Genomic DNA, 14,456 nt, shown 5'->3' with positions numbered 1-14,456 from the left:
TTCTAGAATAATTTTGACATATATTGTCTTGATAAAATAAATACTTATGTGACTTAGAGAATAGTTAGGTCTTACTGTCTGTCCTATATACTATTAATAGACACAGGATTTTTAGTTCTTAATGTCATGGTGGTTACATATACTTTTCCAAAAGATGTGTTGGCCTTTTGTAGATCTGCTTAGAGTTATATTACTTTGTCAGTCAGAACATTTTTTATAGAGAAAAATCTCATAAAAATACAGAATAGAATTTAAATATTTCAGAATTTTGTAATCTTTTATGTTTATATATATTCACCTTAAAGTTGTCTTTTATGTAATAGTTTGACCAAGTTATAACTTACCCTGCTCGGTGACAATTCTACATATAACTGAGATTATTCTTACCAATGTTTTCACTATAATTCAAGCATACCATCTACATAGAAGAATGATCAAAATATAAAGAATCATGTTATATATATGATTAAAAATGGGAATCATTTAAAAGATTTATTTTCATAATTGTTAATGTTTTCAGAGTCTACTTATATTAGTTAAAAAAGGAATCCACTCCAAAATTAACACTGACATCCCTGTCTGGTTGTCATATTTAATAGCTTGTAATAGGATATAGTAGCAACATAAATGACAAAAATCAGCAAGAAAAGAGAAAAAGATAAAAAATATTTTCTTAAAAAAAGTTAGCCATTAATTTCCTAAACAATTAAAGGAAAATTAGTTGGAAATGCTTCTGTACTCTGATGTTTTCTCAATTAGTATTATGTTCCACCTGCTTTGCTTTTTTATACATTTTTTCCCAGAGTAGGTAGAAGGAATAATCTAAATGATAAATTTGAAAAAAAAATAAATTGGATGTAAGCTTGTGGGAATGAACTTGCCAATAGGATAAGGTGTTTTCCTCAGCTTCTCTTACATCATGACTCTTTTCCCTATGAACAATTCTTTCCCAGTCCAGTATACTCTAGGACTAGGTGTAACTCTACTTCATTCTATTGTTTAGTTTGCAAGCCCATTTGACTCTCAAATTAAGCACTATTCTCCAACTTTTTAGCCTTTATAGTAATAAATAATATTTTACTTCTTGTTTTATTTTGTAGTTGCTTCAAGGACAAGAAATGTTACAACAATTAATATTACTTGATTATATCTTTTTAAATTATAGATAATTGAAAGTATTACTTGAAATTAATAACAATCTAGTTTAGGATATACTCCATTATTATATTTTTAACCATGTATTTAAATCTTGTATATTAAAATTTCTCAAGATGGCAATATATTTCTAAAATTATCTTATAATCATATTATAGATGGATGACATTACTTTCTAGTTAATGTAACTACACACACACACACACACATATATATATATATATATATATATGAACACATACATATATATATGAGGACTCAGATATATACAATACCTAGGAAAGAGGAAATAAAACTAACATTTATTGAACTCTCTGTGCCAGGCACCAAATTATATATTAGAGAGAAACATGATGTGCTTGCTGATCTTGAGACGCTCACAGGTACTTGCTGTTTAATCTTTATAACAATCCTTAAAATAGGTATTTTTGTCCATATTTTACATATTTTTGTCCATATTTCACAATTTTATCATTTATCTTTCTCTCCAGCATAGTGTTGTAATAGCTCTATTGATATGAAGAGTTTGTTCAATTTAATACTGATGTATTGCAGTGAAGAAGTTTAGCAACTATGATCATATTTTAGAAAAAAGTGTTAAAGCTTAATTAAAGCATGAAGTTTCTCCTGAACAATGCAAATTAATTTTTGTTAGAATTTCAAGATAAAGAAGAATATTCTACAACTCTTCAAGAACAAAGTCCTGTTGTTTCCATTAATAAAACTCCAGAGAAAATAAATGAGAAAAGGGAAGTGGATGATGTCCTTGAAGTTCAAGCATCAGGTATGCTACCTTTAAAATACGTTCAAAATTATTTGAGAGCCGTTCCCTGTAGGTCTAGGACAAATTTTATTTTCCATGTAATTTTCTTTACTTATTTCAGAAAGTTCTTCATTCCACTTCTCATTTCAAGTTATTTCCAGTCCTGGCATGCCCTGTTTACTGCCTCAGCCCCTCCTCATTACCCTACTCCAGTCCAATAATTGTTAATTCTTCTTTCATTAAAACTGCTACTGCCTTCCTACATCCATCAAACTAAAAAAAATTCCAACTGTCAGGCTCTACTGCCCAGTCTGGAAAATGAACTGCAAATGGTTGCTCTCTGTTTTCTTAGTCACTATCAAAGTTATGTAAATTAGTTACTGTTGATTCCTGTGTTGATTAAATTTGTTTTGCTGTAAAGTACAATGTTATTGGACTCCAGAAGCATAACCTGTTTAAGAATACCAAGCTCGTTATTAAAATCAGCAAGGAAACATGACACTAGTTCCCAAATACCTTTCTTTATTTTGGTTCAATTTTATTTATGGCCTCCAGAAGATTATGCCCATCTTTAGTGGTATTCTAGTGAAAACTAGAAATAACTTGTCATTGCTACAAACCTGGCTTGAGTTTGTAATCTTATAATGGAAGAGGGAAAAAAAATATATTATGTGGTCCACCATGCGACCAGCGCACTGGTTTCATTAATGAGGTTCTTGGCATAAAAGTTAGCTAGCGAGATCGAAATAAAACACACAGACTCAGTTACCTTTTTCTATGACCAGGTCCAAGACGGCTCCCCTCTCTGGTTCTCACCTCGAACCACCCGGTAGGGCAGCAAGGATTACTGAGGGCTAGCAGGAGAGAGAGAGAGGGAGCACGCCAGGGAGTAGCCTTTTATTGGGGAACAAGAAATTCAGGGGAGAATTCCATCCAATGAAGGTTGAGGGGGGCCGCACTCCAAAGTCAGGGTCAGTGATTGGCCCCCGGGGTCAGTGGTCAGTCACACCCCCACACGGACAGGCTCTCTCATCAGGAGAGGGCCGGGAAAGCTCCGACACAGATTAGCCAGAGCGCCTCAGACCCAAACCGGGAGTTGTCCAGTCACGTGTGAGAATGGCTCTCCACAATGTGGGTCTCTTTTTAAGGCTCTTTATACTTGCTATGTTAAATTAGTTACTAAATAAATCCTTTCTAATAAGTACTATAGCCATAAAATTATATAATTCTATGAGGATTTTTTGTGTGTATTTACTATTCTATAGAATAAATATCTTAAAATAAATCTCTATACTGTCTCATGATTTTTAACTCATAAAATAATTTGGATATAAGTTCAGGTTTCTATGAAGTAACATGTTTAGTTGTTTTATCAAAAAGAGCATATCATTCTTATAAAAATATTGCTTTTAATGCTTTTATTTTTGCAGATAGCCAATGCCAGGCATACTATTTCCTAGAAGCAGCCGCTGCTCCTATCTTAAAAAAACTTGTATGCCTCTGTGCCCTCTCAGCTAATTGGAAATTTGCCACTGTTATTTTTGACCAAACAAGGTTCTTTTTAAAGGAACAAGAAAAAATACTAAGTGATGCCATTCACCAAGGTTAGTACAAATCAAATTTGCATGATTTAGAACGGGAGAAAACTGGAAATCTATATGTAGAAGAATGACGCTTAACCCTTATCCCCCACCCTTCACAAAACTCAACTCAAAATGGATCAAAGACCTAGGAATTAGGCCAGAGATCCTGTACCTGTTAGAAGAAAATGTAGGCCCACCACTTCAATAAATTGGCTCAGGAACTGACTTCCTTAACAAGACTCCTAAAGAACAGGAGGTAAAATTTAAAAATCAATAATTGGGATGTTATAAAATTAAAGTTTCTTCACTGCAAAGGAACCAATCAAGAGCATGAAGAGAGAGAGCCTACAAAACGGGAGAAAATCTTTGCTACCTGCACTTCAGATAGAGCATTAATCTCGAGGATATATAAAAAACTCAAAAAACTTAACACGAAAAAAAAAAATAACCCAATCAATAAATGGAAAAAGGAACTGAACAGAAGAATAAATACAAATGGTCAACAAATATATGAAAAAATGTTCAACATTACTAGAAATTAGAGAAATTCAAATTAAAACTACACTAAGATTTCATGTCACTCCAGTCAGAATAGCAATTACAAAAACACAAGTAACAATACAGTAAGACTATCATTATATTTAGCCTTTTCTGTTCTACTACAATTGTATTCTAAGCCATAGCTACACCTAACTCTTCTACTAAAATACAAACAACTTAAAAGACCTATGTGAAAAAGTTTTCCTGACTTTTCCTATAAGAATAAAAGGAATTGGCTAAGGAAACAAAACAAAACAAAACAAATGTTGGCAAGGATGTGGGTAAAAGGTTACACTCATACATTGTTGGTGGGACTGCAAATTGGTGCAGCCATTCTGAAAAGCAGTATGGAGATTCCTCAAAAAACTAGGAATGGAACCATCATTTGATCCATTTGATCTTACTCTTTGACATATATATAAAGGATTTTAAATCAGCATACTACAGTGATGCAACCACATCAATGTTTAGAGCAGCACAATAGCTAATCTATGGAGCCAACCTAGGTGTCCTTCAATAGATGAGTGGATTTTTTTTAAATGTGGTATATATACACAATAGAGAATTACTCAGCAACAAAGAAGAATGACTTTATAACATTTGTTTGCCAATTGATGGATCTGGAAACTATCATGCTAAGTGAAGTAAGCCAATCCCCCAAAACCAAAGGTCAAATGTTTTCTCTAATTTGTAGAAACTAATCCACAATAAGGGAGGATTTAAAAAAAAAATAGAAGTTCAGTGGAATAGACAAAGGAGAATGAAAGGAAGGGAAGGAAGGGATGGTAAAAGGAAAACTGGAATGAAGCTAACATAACTTTCCTACGTATATATGTGAATATACCACAATGAATATTATTACATCAAATTAGTAAAAAATTTATTTTAGAGGATGCAAAAAGTAGACATGGATGAAGGTTTAAATGTAGTTCAGTCTATAGTATCCACCCCGAAACCAAGACTGGAGGATCTGCTAAGTAAGGAGGAAATGGTAAGAAATACCATCTGGCACTACTCAGTGAAGCTCCTGATTGACATGTATTATTTGATAGGTTAGATTGATATAGTTGTATAACTTAGTTTTCTATTGCCAAAACTAAGTTAAACTATTATTGTTACCACCTAAACCAATGAGTCTTCTCCAAAAAGGTTAAAAATAGATTAAATTCAATCCTGGACTTTTTCTTCTGGCCAAGATGGAGTAAGAGGAATTAGATTTTATCCTCCTCCTAGAAATAACAACAGAAAACAAAGACAAAATACATGAAACCAGTTTTTAAGTTGCTGAATATAAAGCAATAAAGGACACTGATTCCTGAAAGAAGGGGGAAAAAAAACGAGGTGAGCACTTCCACTATACTAGCTTATTCTCTTTAACGTGTTATTGGGCAATGACAATGGGAAGGGGTACCTGAGATAGAGCCTGGTGGAGAGTCTTGAGTTTAAGAAACAGCTGAGATCCCAGGGATACCAAGGCAGCTAGAGTTCAAGAATAGAATATTAAAGAGCAGAGAGCTTCACACAGAGAGCTGTAGACCTGCTAAGAAACTCCCTCAAGTAAACAGTAGAATATATCTGAGGAAACAACCTGAGGTTAAGAAAACAAACCATCTGGGAGGATTAGAGGGAATAGTATGCTGCATTCGCATAGAGCAAGGAATAATGTTTGTTCCCATCAGCTGGACTATAAAAACTCGTAATTCACGGGGAGTAAGTAGAGTACTCAGAACAGTCTTCTCTCAGTAGTGGGGAATAATTATCCTAGACTTAGCACTGCCCTGCTCCTACTTACCAAATCACAAAAACAAGACCCAAAGGATCAAACTATTTCCAAGGAACTTAATTGCATAATAAAGCTTAAGAAGATTTATTTATATGAATAAATAAATATCCAGTACTCAACAAGGTAAAATTACAATGTCTGGTATCCATTCAGATTACTGTGCATACAAAGAGGCAAGAATACAACTCATAATGAGATCAATCAATCAACAAATCCAGAACTGACAAGGATATTGGAATTATCAGAGAAGGACACTGAAAGTTACTATAACTGTCTTCTGTATGTTCAAAAAGTGTTTGGGGCACCTACATAACAGCTATTAATTATACCATTGCCACTGCTGACCCAAACATTGTGGGGCCCTGGGTCAGGAGAGAATAGAAAATATTTATTTAGTTATATATATATATATACACACACATATACACATACATACATACATACACATATATATATAGTTATCAATGGACCTTTATTTTTTTAAATTTATATGTGGTGCTGAGAATTGAACCCAGTGCCTCACACATGCTAGGCAAGTGCTCTATCACTGAGCTACAACCTCAGTCCCTGTAAAACTTTTTTTTTTTAAAGAAAAAGAAAAGCAATAAGGACTTTATTGTATTTTCTCTTATCCTTAGGAATCCCCATCTTCACTTCTCTGATCATGGATTGAAGACTTCTCCTAGAGGTCTTTTTATCCCTATAGTGGTATGCACTTCAGAGTTTTGGACTGCCTGTAGTCCAGGCCAGAAAATACAAAAAAAAAAAGTAAAAGAAAAAGTAGGAATATCAACACTTGTTTGATGGCATTTTGAAATATGACCTCCTTCCCTGGTCCCCCTGCTACCACATACTTTTTGGAGTCCACAGTCTATTCCATCTTGTGTGTATAGTTGTATCGAATAGAAGAAACAAGGTGTATTGTGCCTATCACATCTTACTTGAAACTTACTTGATTTTTTTTTTCAAAATCAATTTGCTAAATTCATTAATTTTGGATGTCCTACATATTTTTTAAAAGACCACCTCTTTTTTAAAATAGAAAGTAATTAGCATAAAAGACTATAAAAAACCATGTGGGTTTTTTCATGTATACACAACCCAGTCTTTGGGGGACCAACAGTTTAGTCACCAATACCTTGAGTTCACAGTAGTATAATTTAGATAGAACACATCATCTGATAGTGTTAACCCATACCTTACTACATGAAAAAACTGTGAGCCACAGGAAGAGCATAGCTGTGAAAATCAAAGAATTGGATTCACACTTTGGAGAGTTGGCAGTGTGGTCATGATTATACTAAATAGAAAAGAATACAGTAATTGTCAGCAAGCTGATCTCTATGGAAGACAACAAGACTTACACAAAATTTTTTAAAAACCATGACTTCTGAATATACTTTTGAGTTCTGTGATTCTCAGGTTTTAAATCTGTTGAATATAAATTGAGCTTCTAAAGGCTTTGAACATCATGAAGCAGAATGGTGATTATTATAAAATTTATGGAGTATAATGGAGAATAAACATGAGTTTGGGTTTCCAATTGGAACAATAAGGCTGAAATCCTGAGGAAGTAACATAATTGCTGCACTTAAAATGCTATCATTGGCCTGAGAATTGAGGTAAAGCTAAATCTACAGGTAATAGATAAACCTAGATTAGAAGACAGACCACTTCCTACTTGTGGTTTTCTAGTCTCTATTTCATTTTCCAAGCATGTTTACATTTCCAGTTCCCTATTTATGTTTTTTTGACCTCTTCTTACTTGTTCTAGGTCATGACTGATTGTTCCCACAGGTGCTTCCAGGGGCTGGATACATGACCTATAAACGGTGCTCCTGTTGCCTCTTGATTTCCAAAGACTACTACATATTTGCTTCTATCTTTATTGATTAGAATAAACAATTTGTAAACTTTTTAGAAGAACTCTTTGTTCAAATTAATATTTTATGAAATCCCAACATAAAACAGAAAAAAGTAGAGCTGCTCTAGTTAAATTAAAGTTAACCAATCAGCAAATTATGAATTTAAGTTTCTTGTTTTATAACTGGAAATCATTTACCCTTTTTTCTAACAAAAGTAGAAATAATTGAATATTATTTGGAAGTAAAAAAAAGCATGAGCTCTAAAGTTAGCTATGAGTTTAAATGCCAGCTCCACCACTTATTCACTAAATGTCTTTGGACAGTTACTTAACCTCACTAAGATTAGTTCCTCATCCATAAAGTGAAAGTCATAAGAAATTTTCCTATAGAATTTTTATAAAACAACCAATTTATATAGAGCCTGACATATAGTAAGCACACCATGATAAATTTTAGCTATTATTATAGAGCATATTCTGAAATTGTATCATATTGTTCATGTTTTTAAATGTGTTTTTGCTTATTTAGGTACAAATGATGAAAGAGAAATGACATACAAGCATGCTGCTCTCTTACACCTTCTGGTAACAATTAGAGATGTCCTTTTAACATGCAGCTTGGACACAGCATTGGGTTGGTAGAAAAAAATTTATTTACCATTTTATCCTATTAAAATATTTCATTTAAACCAAAAAAAAAATATATATATATATATATTTCATCTGATATAACTTACTTTTCTCAAAAAGATAGACCTCTTAAGAAATTATGCAGTATTCTTTCACCTCTATTACAATAAGCATATTTATATTGTGACATAATTATAATTAAATGTATATATTGGGGGCACAGTGCTGGGGATCAAACCTACGGCCTCTTGGATGCAAAGCAAGCACTCTACCCCTGAGCCACACCCCCAGTTTCATATATATATACACACTAATTATGTTATTTATGTTAATTATTTTATTTATATATATATAAATTCTAATTGTGTTCATTAAAAGAAATTGTTTTTAACAAGTATTGTCAACTAGAAAAATAAGTTTAGGATCTTCTAATCTTGGTCTGAATTACAAAATTCTAATAGCCTTATACAGATTTGATTGCATAATCATTATCATGTATTACTTTTTAATGTGAAGCTTGATATTTTGCCACATACATTGCATGTTTGTGGCTTTGATCTTTGATAGATTAAATATAATTAAACTATCAACAATAAGATTTTTGGTAATTTCTTATGTACTTGTGTGTGTAAATTAGGATATGAATTTCTTAGATAATAAAAATCAAACTATTGAATATATTGAAAATTTTAAAGATTTTTTCCCAAAAATCATTAAAATGTTTTATTGTATTACTGCTTTAGGCTCCTTATTGCAGGATTATTTAGGCTCATGTAGTAATGGTTTGCCTATGGGATTATGTTTTATAACTTAAACCTTCTAGAACCCATTTCAAATATACAGTAAAATTAATATTTCTCTGATTTAAGACCCAGACATTTTCTCATATCTGTGACCCAGATAAAAATATTATTTCTCTATTCCAAACTTTTGATAAGTATTGAGCTGAGATAAATCACAACTGTACTTCTCTGTAGCACTAGGAACTCAGATATTCTAAGTTCTAGATATTTTGCTTTAATATGGTGCATTAATAGTCTAACTGTAGAACTGACATTCTTTTATGGAAACTGAGAAATATAATGAAGAAATATGACAAAACAGTAGGGGATATGACACCCCACCCTTAAACTTGTTCCAGATACTTTAAACTAGGGCTATCGTCCCCAATCCTTACTTGTCTAGGAATGGAGATAAAACAACCTTAATTCAATATCAATGCTAAAATAGTTTAATTGAAGAAGAAGGAAAAACCACCATGTTGATCTTTCTAAAATATATATAACTTAGTTATAATGCTTAACCAGGCATATAATCTGGCCAAATACAGAATGCTTAGTACTTACCAAAATGTTGGATTAGAGAAATAATATTTATGAAAGATTGCTTGGAGGATATTCATCTTTAAGTGCACTACAATTTACCCTGGGATTAAATGAGACCATTGAGAGCTCTCTGTATTTGGAGCTGTATTATTTTTGCTCCTCAAAGAAATACATTTACTAAATCATGCTTTGACATTACTATTTGGCTACCTTAAGGAATACTATAAAGCAAGATTCTTGTTGGAAAATTAATTTAAGTTCTAGGTACAAAGCTTCTAGCTGCATTGGACATTTTTAATGGAAGATTTTCTCACTCCTCTAAAGCAAAGATTGAGTGTGGGTTGTCTCTCTTTTTTTTTTCTCTCTCTAGTGGCTGTATTAATCAGCTTCATGTTACTACAATGAAATATCTAAGGCAACGTATTTTGTAAAAAGAAAAGGGTTATTTAGTTCAGTTTCAGAGATTGAGGCATGGTGCCTACATTACCTTAATTCTTATGAGGGAAGCACATCACCACAAGCATGCATGCAGGAGTGAAATGATCACATATGGGACTGGAAAGAGAACTAGGAAGGTCCAAACTCAGGTTTTTTATAACAACCATCTTGGAACTACCCTCCAAAGATATGCCCCCAATGACCCAAAGACCTCTCACTAGACCAACTTCCCAAAGACTCTAAAGCACCTCCAACAGCACCACCCTGGGGACCAAGCCTTTACATGTGGACCTTTAAGGACACTCATCCAAGCCATAGCAGTGCGTGGGAAGAAAAATGAATAGGGATCTGGTTGCCTGCCCTGTTCACTCCCAAAATTCTGTATTTTCTCCCAACTTTCAGTTTTCTACCTCTTCTAACATAGCAAGGTGATGCGATGAATTTTACATGTATTGAAATATCATATTGGTAACCCATAAATATGTGCAATTTTCTTGTTTTTATGTATAAGTTTAAAATTAAATTTTAAAATGTTTTATTCATCAATATCTTTGTTTAGTCAAAATCAGAATAAAATTAAATGAAACTTTTAGTGGTACACTCATTTCCTCCTAGTATTTTTTTTAACTAGGAAGTTTCTCCAAGAAAAACAGAATTATGCAATTTTTTAAAATTTTGCTTTAACAGGATACTTGTCAAATGCAAAAGATGCCTACAAAAGCATTTTAGGTTCCTATTTGGATGACATTTGGAGACAGCTGAAGATTATACAGATTATTAGGGCGAAAAAGCCTGAAGCAAATTATAAAATACAAGAACTGCAATGCCAGATACAAAGTTGGATGCAAAATCAGCAAATTAAGGTTAAGTACTGGAATGAAGCAAATAAAAGGAATAAGTTTAAATAAGAATTGGATGTTAACAATTTTTTGCATTAAATTTGAAATTATGAAATAGATTATACTATTTGGCCCTTTGACAGTTTTATTCTTATAGTAACAGAACAAAATCAGCCCCCAGAGAAAGGATGATTTGAATCATTATTTATACGTCTTGAATTTTAAAATACTTTAATATTAATTATAAGCACTTTTCCATGGATTGTTTTTCCAGTTGCCAAAAGTCCATGAATATGTATGTGTGTGTATTAGAACTAAATACTTTATTTTTAAGACATTGAGCCATAATTTCATTTGATATAGTTGTACCCAAATAAAACACTTAGTGCATTTTCTTATATTGAAAATTATTTGCTTACCCTACATTAAGCATGTGAAGGCCACATTAACAAAGACTTAAGACAAGATGATCTTTTAAATTTTACCAAGAAGAAAGAGATTTCAAATGCTTTACACTAAATCTTACCCAAATTTATATGGGTTTCATCTTCTTCCTCCTCTTTGTGTGTATATATATATTTACATTTTTTTTTAATGTGCTAGAGCTTGAACCCAGGACCTCATGCATTACTAGACAGGACTCTATTACTGAGCTATATCCTCAACCTTCCCCCTTTATCTTCATCCTCAACTTTATTGTTTCTTGAATAACTTTCTTTTTAAAAAAAAATATTTATTTTTTTGTAGCTGTACACAATAACTTTTATTTATTTTTATGTGGTGCTGAGAATCGAACCCAGGGCCTTGCACATGCAAGACAAGCACTCTACCGCTGAGCCATAACCCCAGTCCCTCTTGAATAACTTTCTTAAGTTATTAAACTAAATAAAAAGTTAGAAATTTAAAATTGAACTAATTTGCTGTTCTCCCTCCAAAAAAGAAACTATAATGGTAAATAGGAAAATAAACCAACCAATTGTTGATTTTCTCCAATAAAGTCTAACGTGTCTGGATTGAATTTTAACACTAATAAAATAGACAAAGACAACCTATGAATAGATAGTCATATATGTGGGAATACTTGAGGAATGCTAATAATAGCAGGGGCCAGTAGTGCATGGCTGTAATCCCAGCGGCTTGGGAGGCTGAGACAGGAGAATTGAGAGTTCAGAGCCAGGCTCAGCAATGGCGAGGAGCCAAGCAACTCAGTGAGACCCTGTCTCTAAATAAAATACAAAATAGGGCTGGGGATGTGGCTCAATGGTTCAATCCCCAGTACCTAAATAATAATACTACTACCTACCCTAAAATATTTTCCTTATTGATGTTTGATGTAGAATTTATTATTTTATAATAAATTTATTAGAATTTATTCCTTTGCATTTAAGCATTCACATCTTCTACAACACAAATATTTACTTTGTAGTCTCATCGTCATTAGTTTCATGAAACCAGTTATGTTTGTTATTTTGTCACTGTAGTTAAATAATTCAAAGACACACAGTGAACTTCTTATTTTTGACTAGGTGCTGATTATACTAAGAATGGATTCAGATGGTGAAAAACATTCACTCATTAAAATGCTTAATAAAATAGAAGGTAAGAACTTTTAAATTATGCTCTGTTTAATAACAAATGCTTGAACATACAAAGATTGTTGATCAAACCAGCTTTTTAAATTAAAATATAACTGGGTTGGGGTTGTGGCTCAGTGGTAGAGTGCTTGCCTAGCATGAATGAGGCACTGGATTCTATCCTTAGCACCACATAAAAATAAAATAAAGATATTGTGTCCACCTAAAACTAAAATAAATAAATATTTAAAAAATAAAATATAACTAACACATTATAAAATTCATCCCTTAAAAGTACACAACTCAGTGGGAGCCTATCCAGTTTTTAAATTAATCAAGACTATAAGTCTGCAATACAAAAATACTACAGTATGCTTATATCATTTGTTATTATTCATAATTGATACCTTTTACTCATTACCTACTAATTGCTAAATAATACTGACTGGTTACAAGAGCTCTCTGAATAGTTTTTTTTTTTAATTAGAGCATCATTTATACATGGTAATTGAGTTCATATTGACAAAATTGTACATTCAAGGAATTTGAATTTGAGACCCATTTCCATCACTCACTTTTCCTCCCCTCCTCCCTCCTCTATTCTATTGAACTTCCTTTCTCCTACACATATATAAAAGTGAAATTCCCTTTGGTATATGAGTAGGTTTTATTAACTCAGTTTTATAAATAAAAAAACAGGCTCATAAAGGTGATATAGCATGCCAAATCTCACAAGTAATAGTGAGAGATTAGGATTTTAACCTAGATTTCTCTTGTTTCAGTGTCATTCTTCAACTCTTTACCCTTCACTAACAATTCTGTCAACCCTTCCTACTTTGCTTAGTGAAACCCATTGCTTACATGCAAACTCTTCTTTATCTCCCTTAACTGAAACCCAATCTTTCCCACATGATACTGTTTCCCTTATGTCCCTCTGATTGAAGTGATTTTTTTAAATCTATACTTCATGGGAATGAGAAGGTTGTTTCTTGATTTCTATTATCATTTCCTCCATTGTCTGAGGCTGAGCCACATTGCTATATCATTCCCTACCACTGCTAATTATCATCATCTACTAACCACCTGATCACATACCCGGCTCATAGAATTCTCTCCACTTCTAATACTGCCATTATCCTAGGTGTTTTAAATGTCTTTAATGTGAATAATTCATTCAAAACCCAGGCCTTATAGATTCATTACTCCACAACAAAAATTATATTCATCTTCAATGCTGGGAATATGGGTTCATATTCACCAAATTCATAAGATTCTTTTTAATAACAACATGTTAGAGCAAGAGTTAACCCTTGTCTAGAATCAGGGTAATTGGAAACACTTTTAAAAATCAGAAAAATTTTTGATCAGCGTTAGCCTTATAAAACCTGGGATTTGAGTAAATAAAGGAATGTTTTTTGTGAAGAAGCTGAGTACAACTTCCTGCTCCACTGAGAAATATACTTAAAACTACTATGGATCAGCTTCTCTCCTTTGGAGTCACTGTTGACAGATTATTACTGTATATCTTTTTTTATCTAGGCTTTATGATGAACACCTTCATTTGGTAGTTGGGAATTACACCACAACCATTTTTGCTATCTTCATTTCAACAATGTCTATTGACACAAAAATCTTGAATCTATGGGGGAAAAATGATTTTACTGTCTTCAAACTAACACACATCCAGGTTTCTAGGACCTAAGCTTTATTTATTTATTTATTTTTAGTTGTAGTTGGACACAATACCTTTATTTTTTTATTTATTTTTATGTGGTGCTGAAGATTGAACCCCGGGACTCACGCATGCTAGGAGAGTGCTCTATGCTGAGCCACTACCCCAGCCCAGGTCCTGGGCTTTTTTTTTTTTTTTTTTCCCTATCTAGTTTTAGGGAAAAAAATGTGATTTCATTTTCCACGTGTTTGCAAAATCTAATAATACAGTTACTGAGTAATCTAAGGATA

At 32.8% G+C, this 14,456-nt stretch overlaps 1 protein-coding gene across 1 annotated transcript in view; it reads left to right on the top strand.

Moving 5' to 3' along the window:
* The window catches only part of Shoc1 (shortage in chiasmata 1), a 63,961-nt gene that overhangs the window by 35,819 nt on the left and 13,686 nt on the right, over positions 1-14,456 (top strand). The window contains exons 13-17 of the mRNA XM_027943038.3: positions 1,820-1,939; positions 3,349-3,522; positions 8,218-8,322; positions 10,769-10,944; positions 12,447-12,519. Coding sequence (XP_027798839.3) covers positions 1,820-1,939; positions 3,349-3,522; positions 8,218-8,322; positions 10,769-10,944; positions 12,447-12,519 — 648 coding nt within the window. The remainder of the gene's footprint in view (positions 1-1,819; positions 1,940-3,348; positions 3,523-8,217; positions 8,323-10,768; positions 10,945-12,446; positions 12,520-14,456) is intronic.

The sequence above is a fragment of the Marmota flaviventris genome, chromosome 13 (genome assembly GCF_047511675.1).
Source record: "Marmota flaviventris isolate mMarFla1 chromosome 13, mMarFla1.hap1, whole genome shotgun sequence".
NCBI classification, from domain to species: Eukaryota; Metazoa; Chordata; class Mammalia; order Rodentia; family Sciuridae; genus Marmota; species Marmota flaviventris.
Note: the sequence above shows the minus strand (reverse complement) of the source record. Positions and strands in the feature narration are given on the sequence as shown.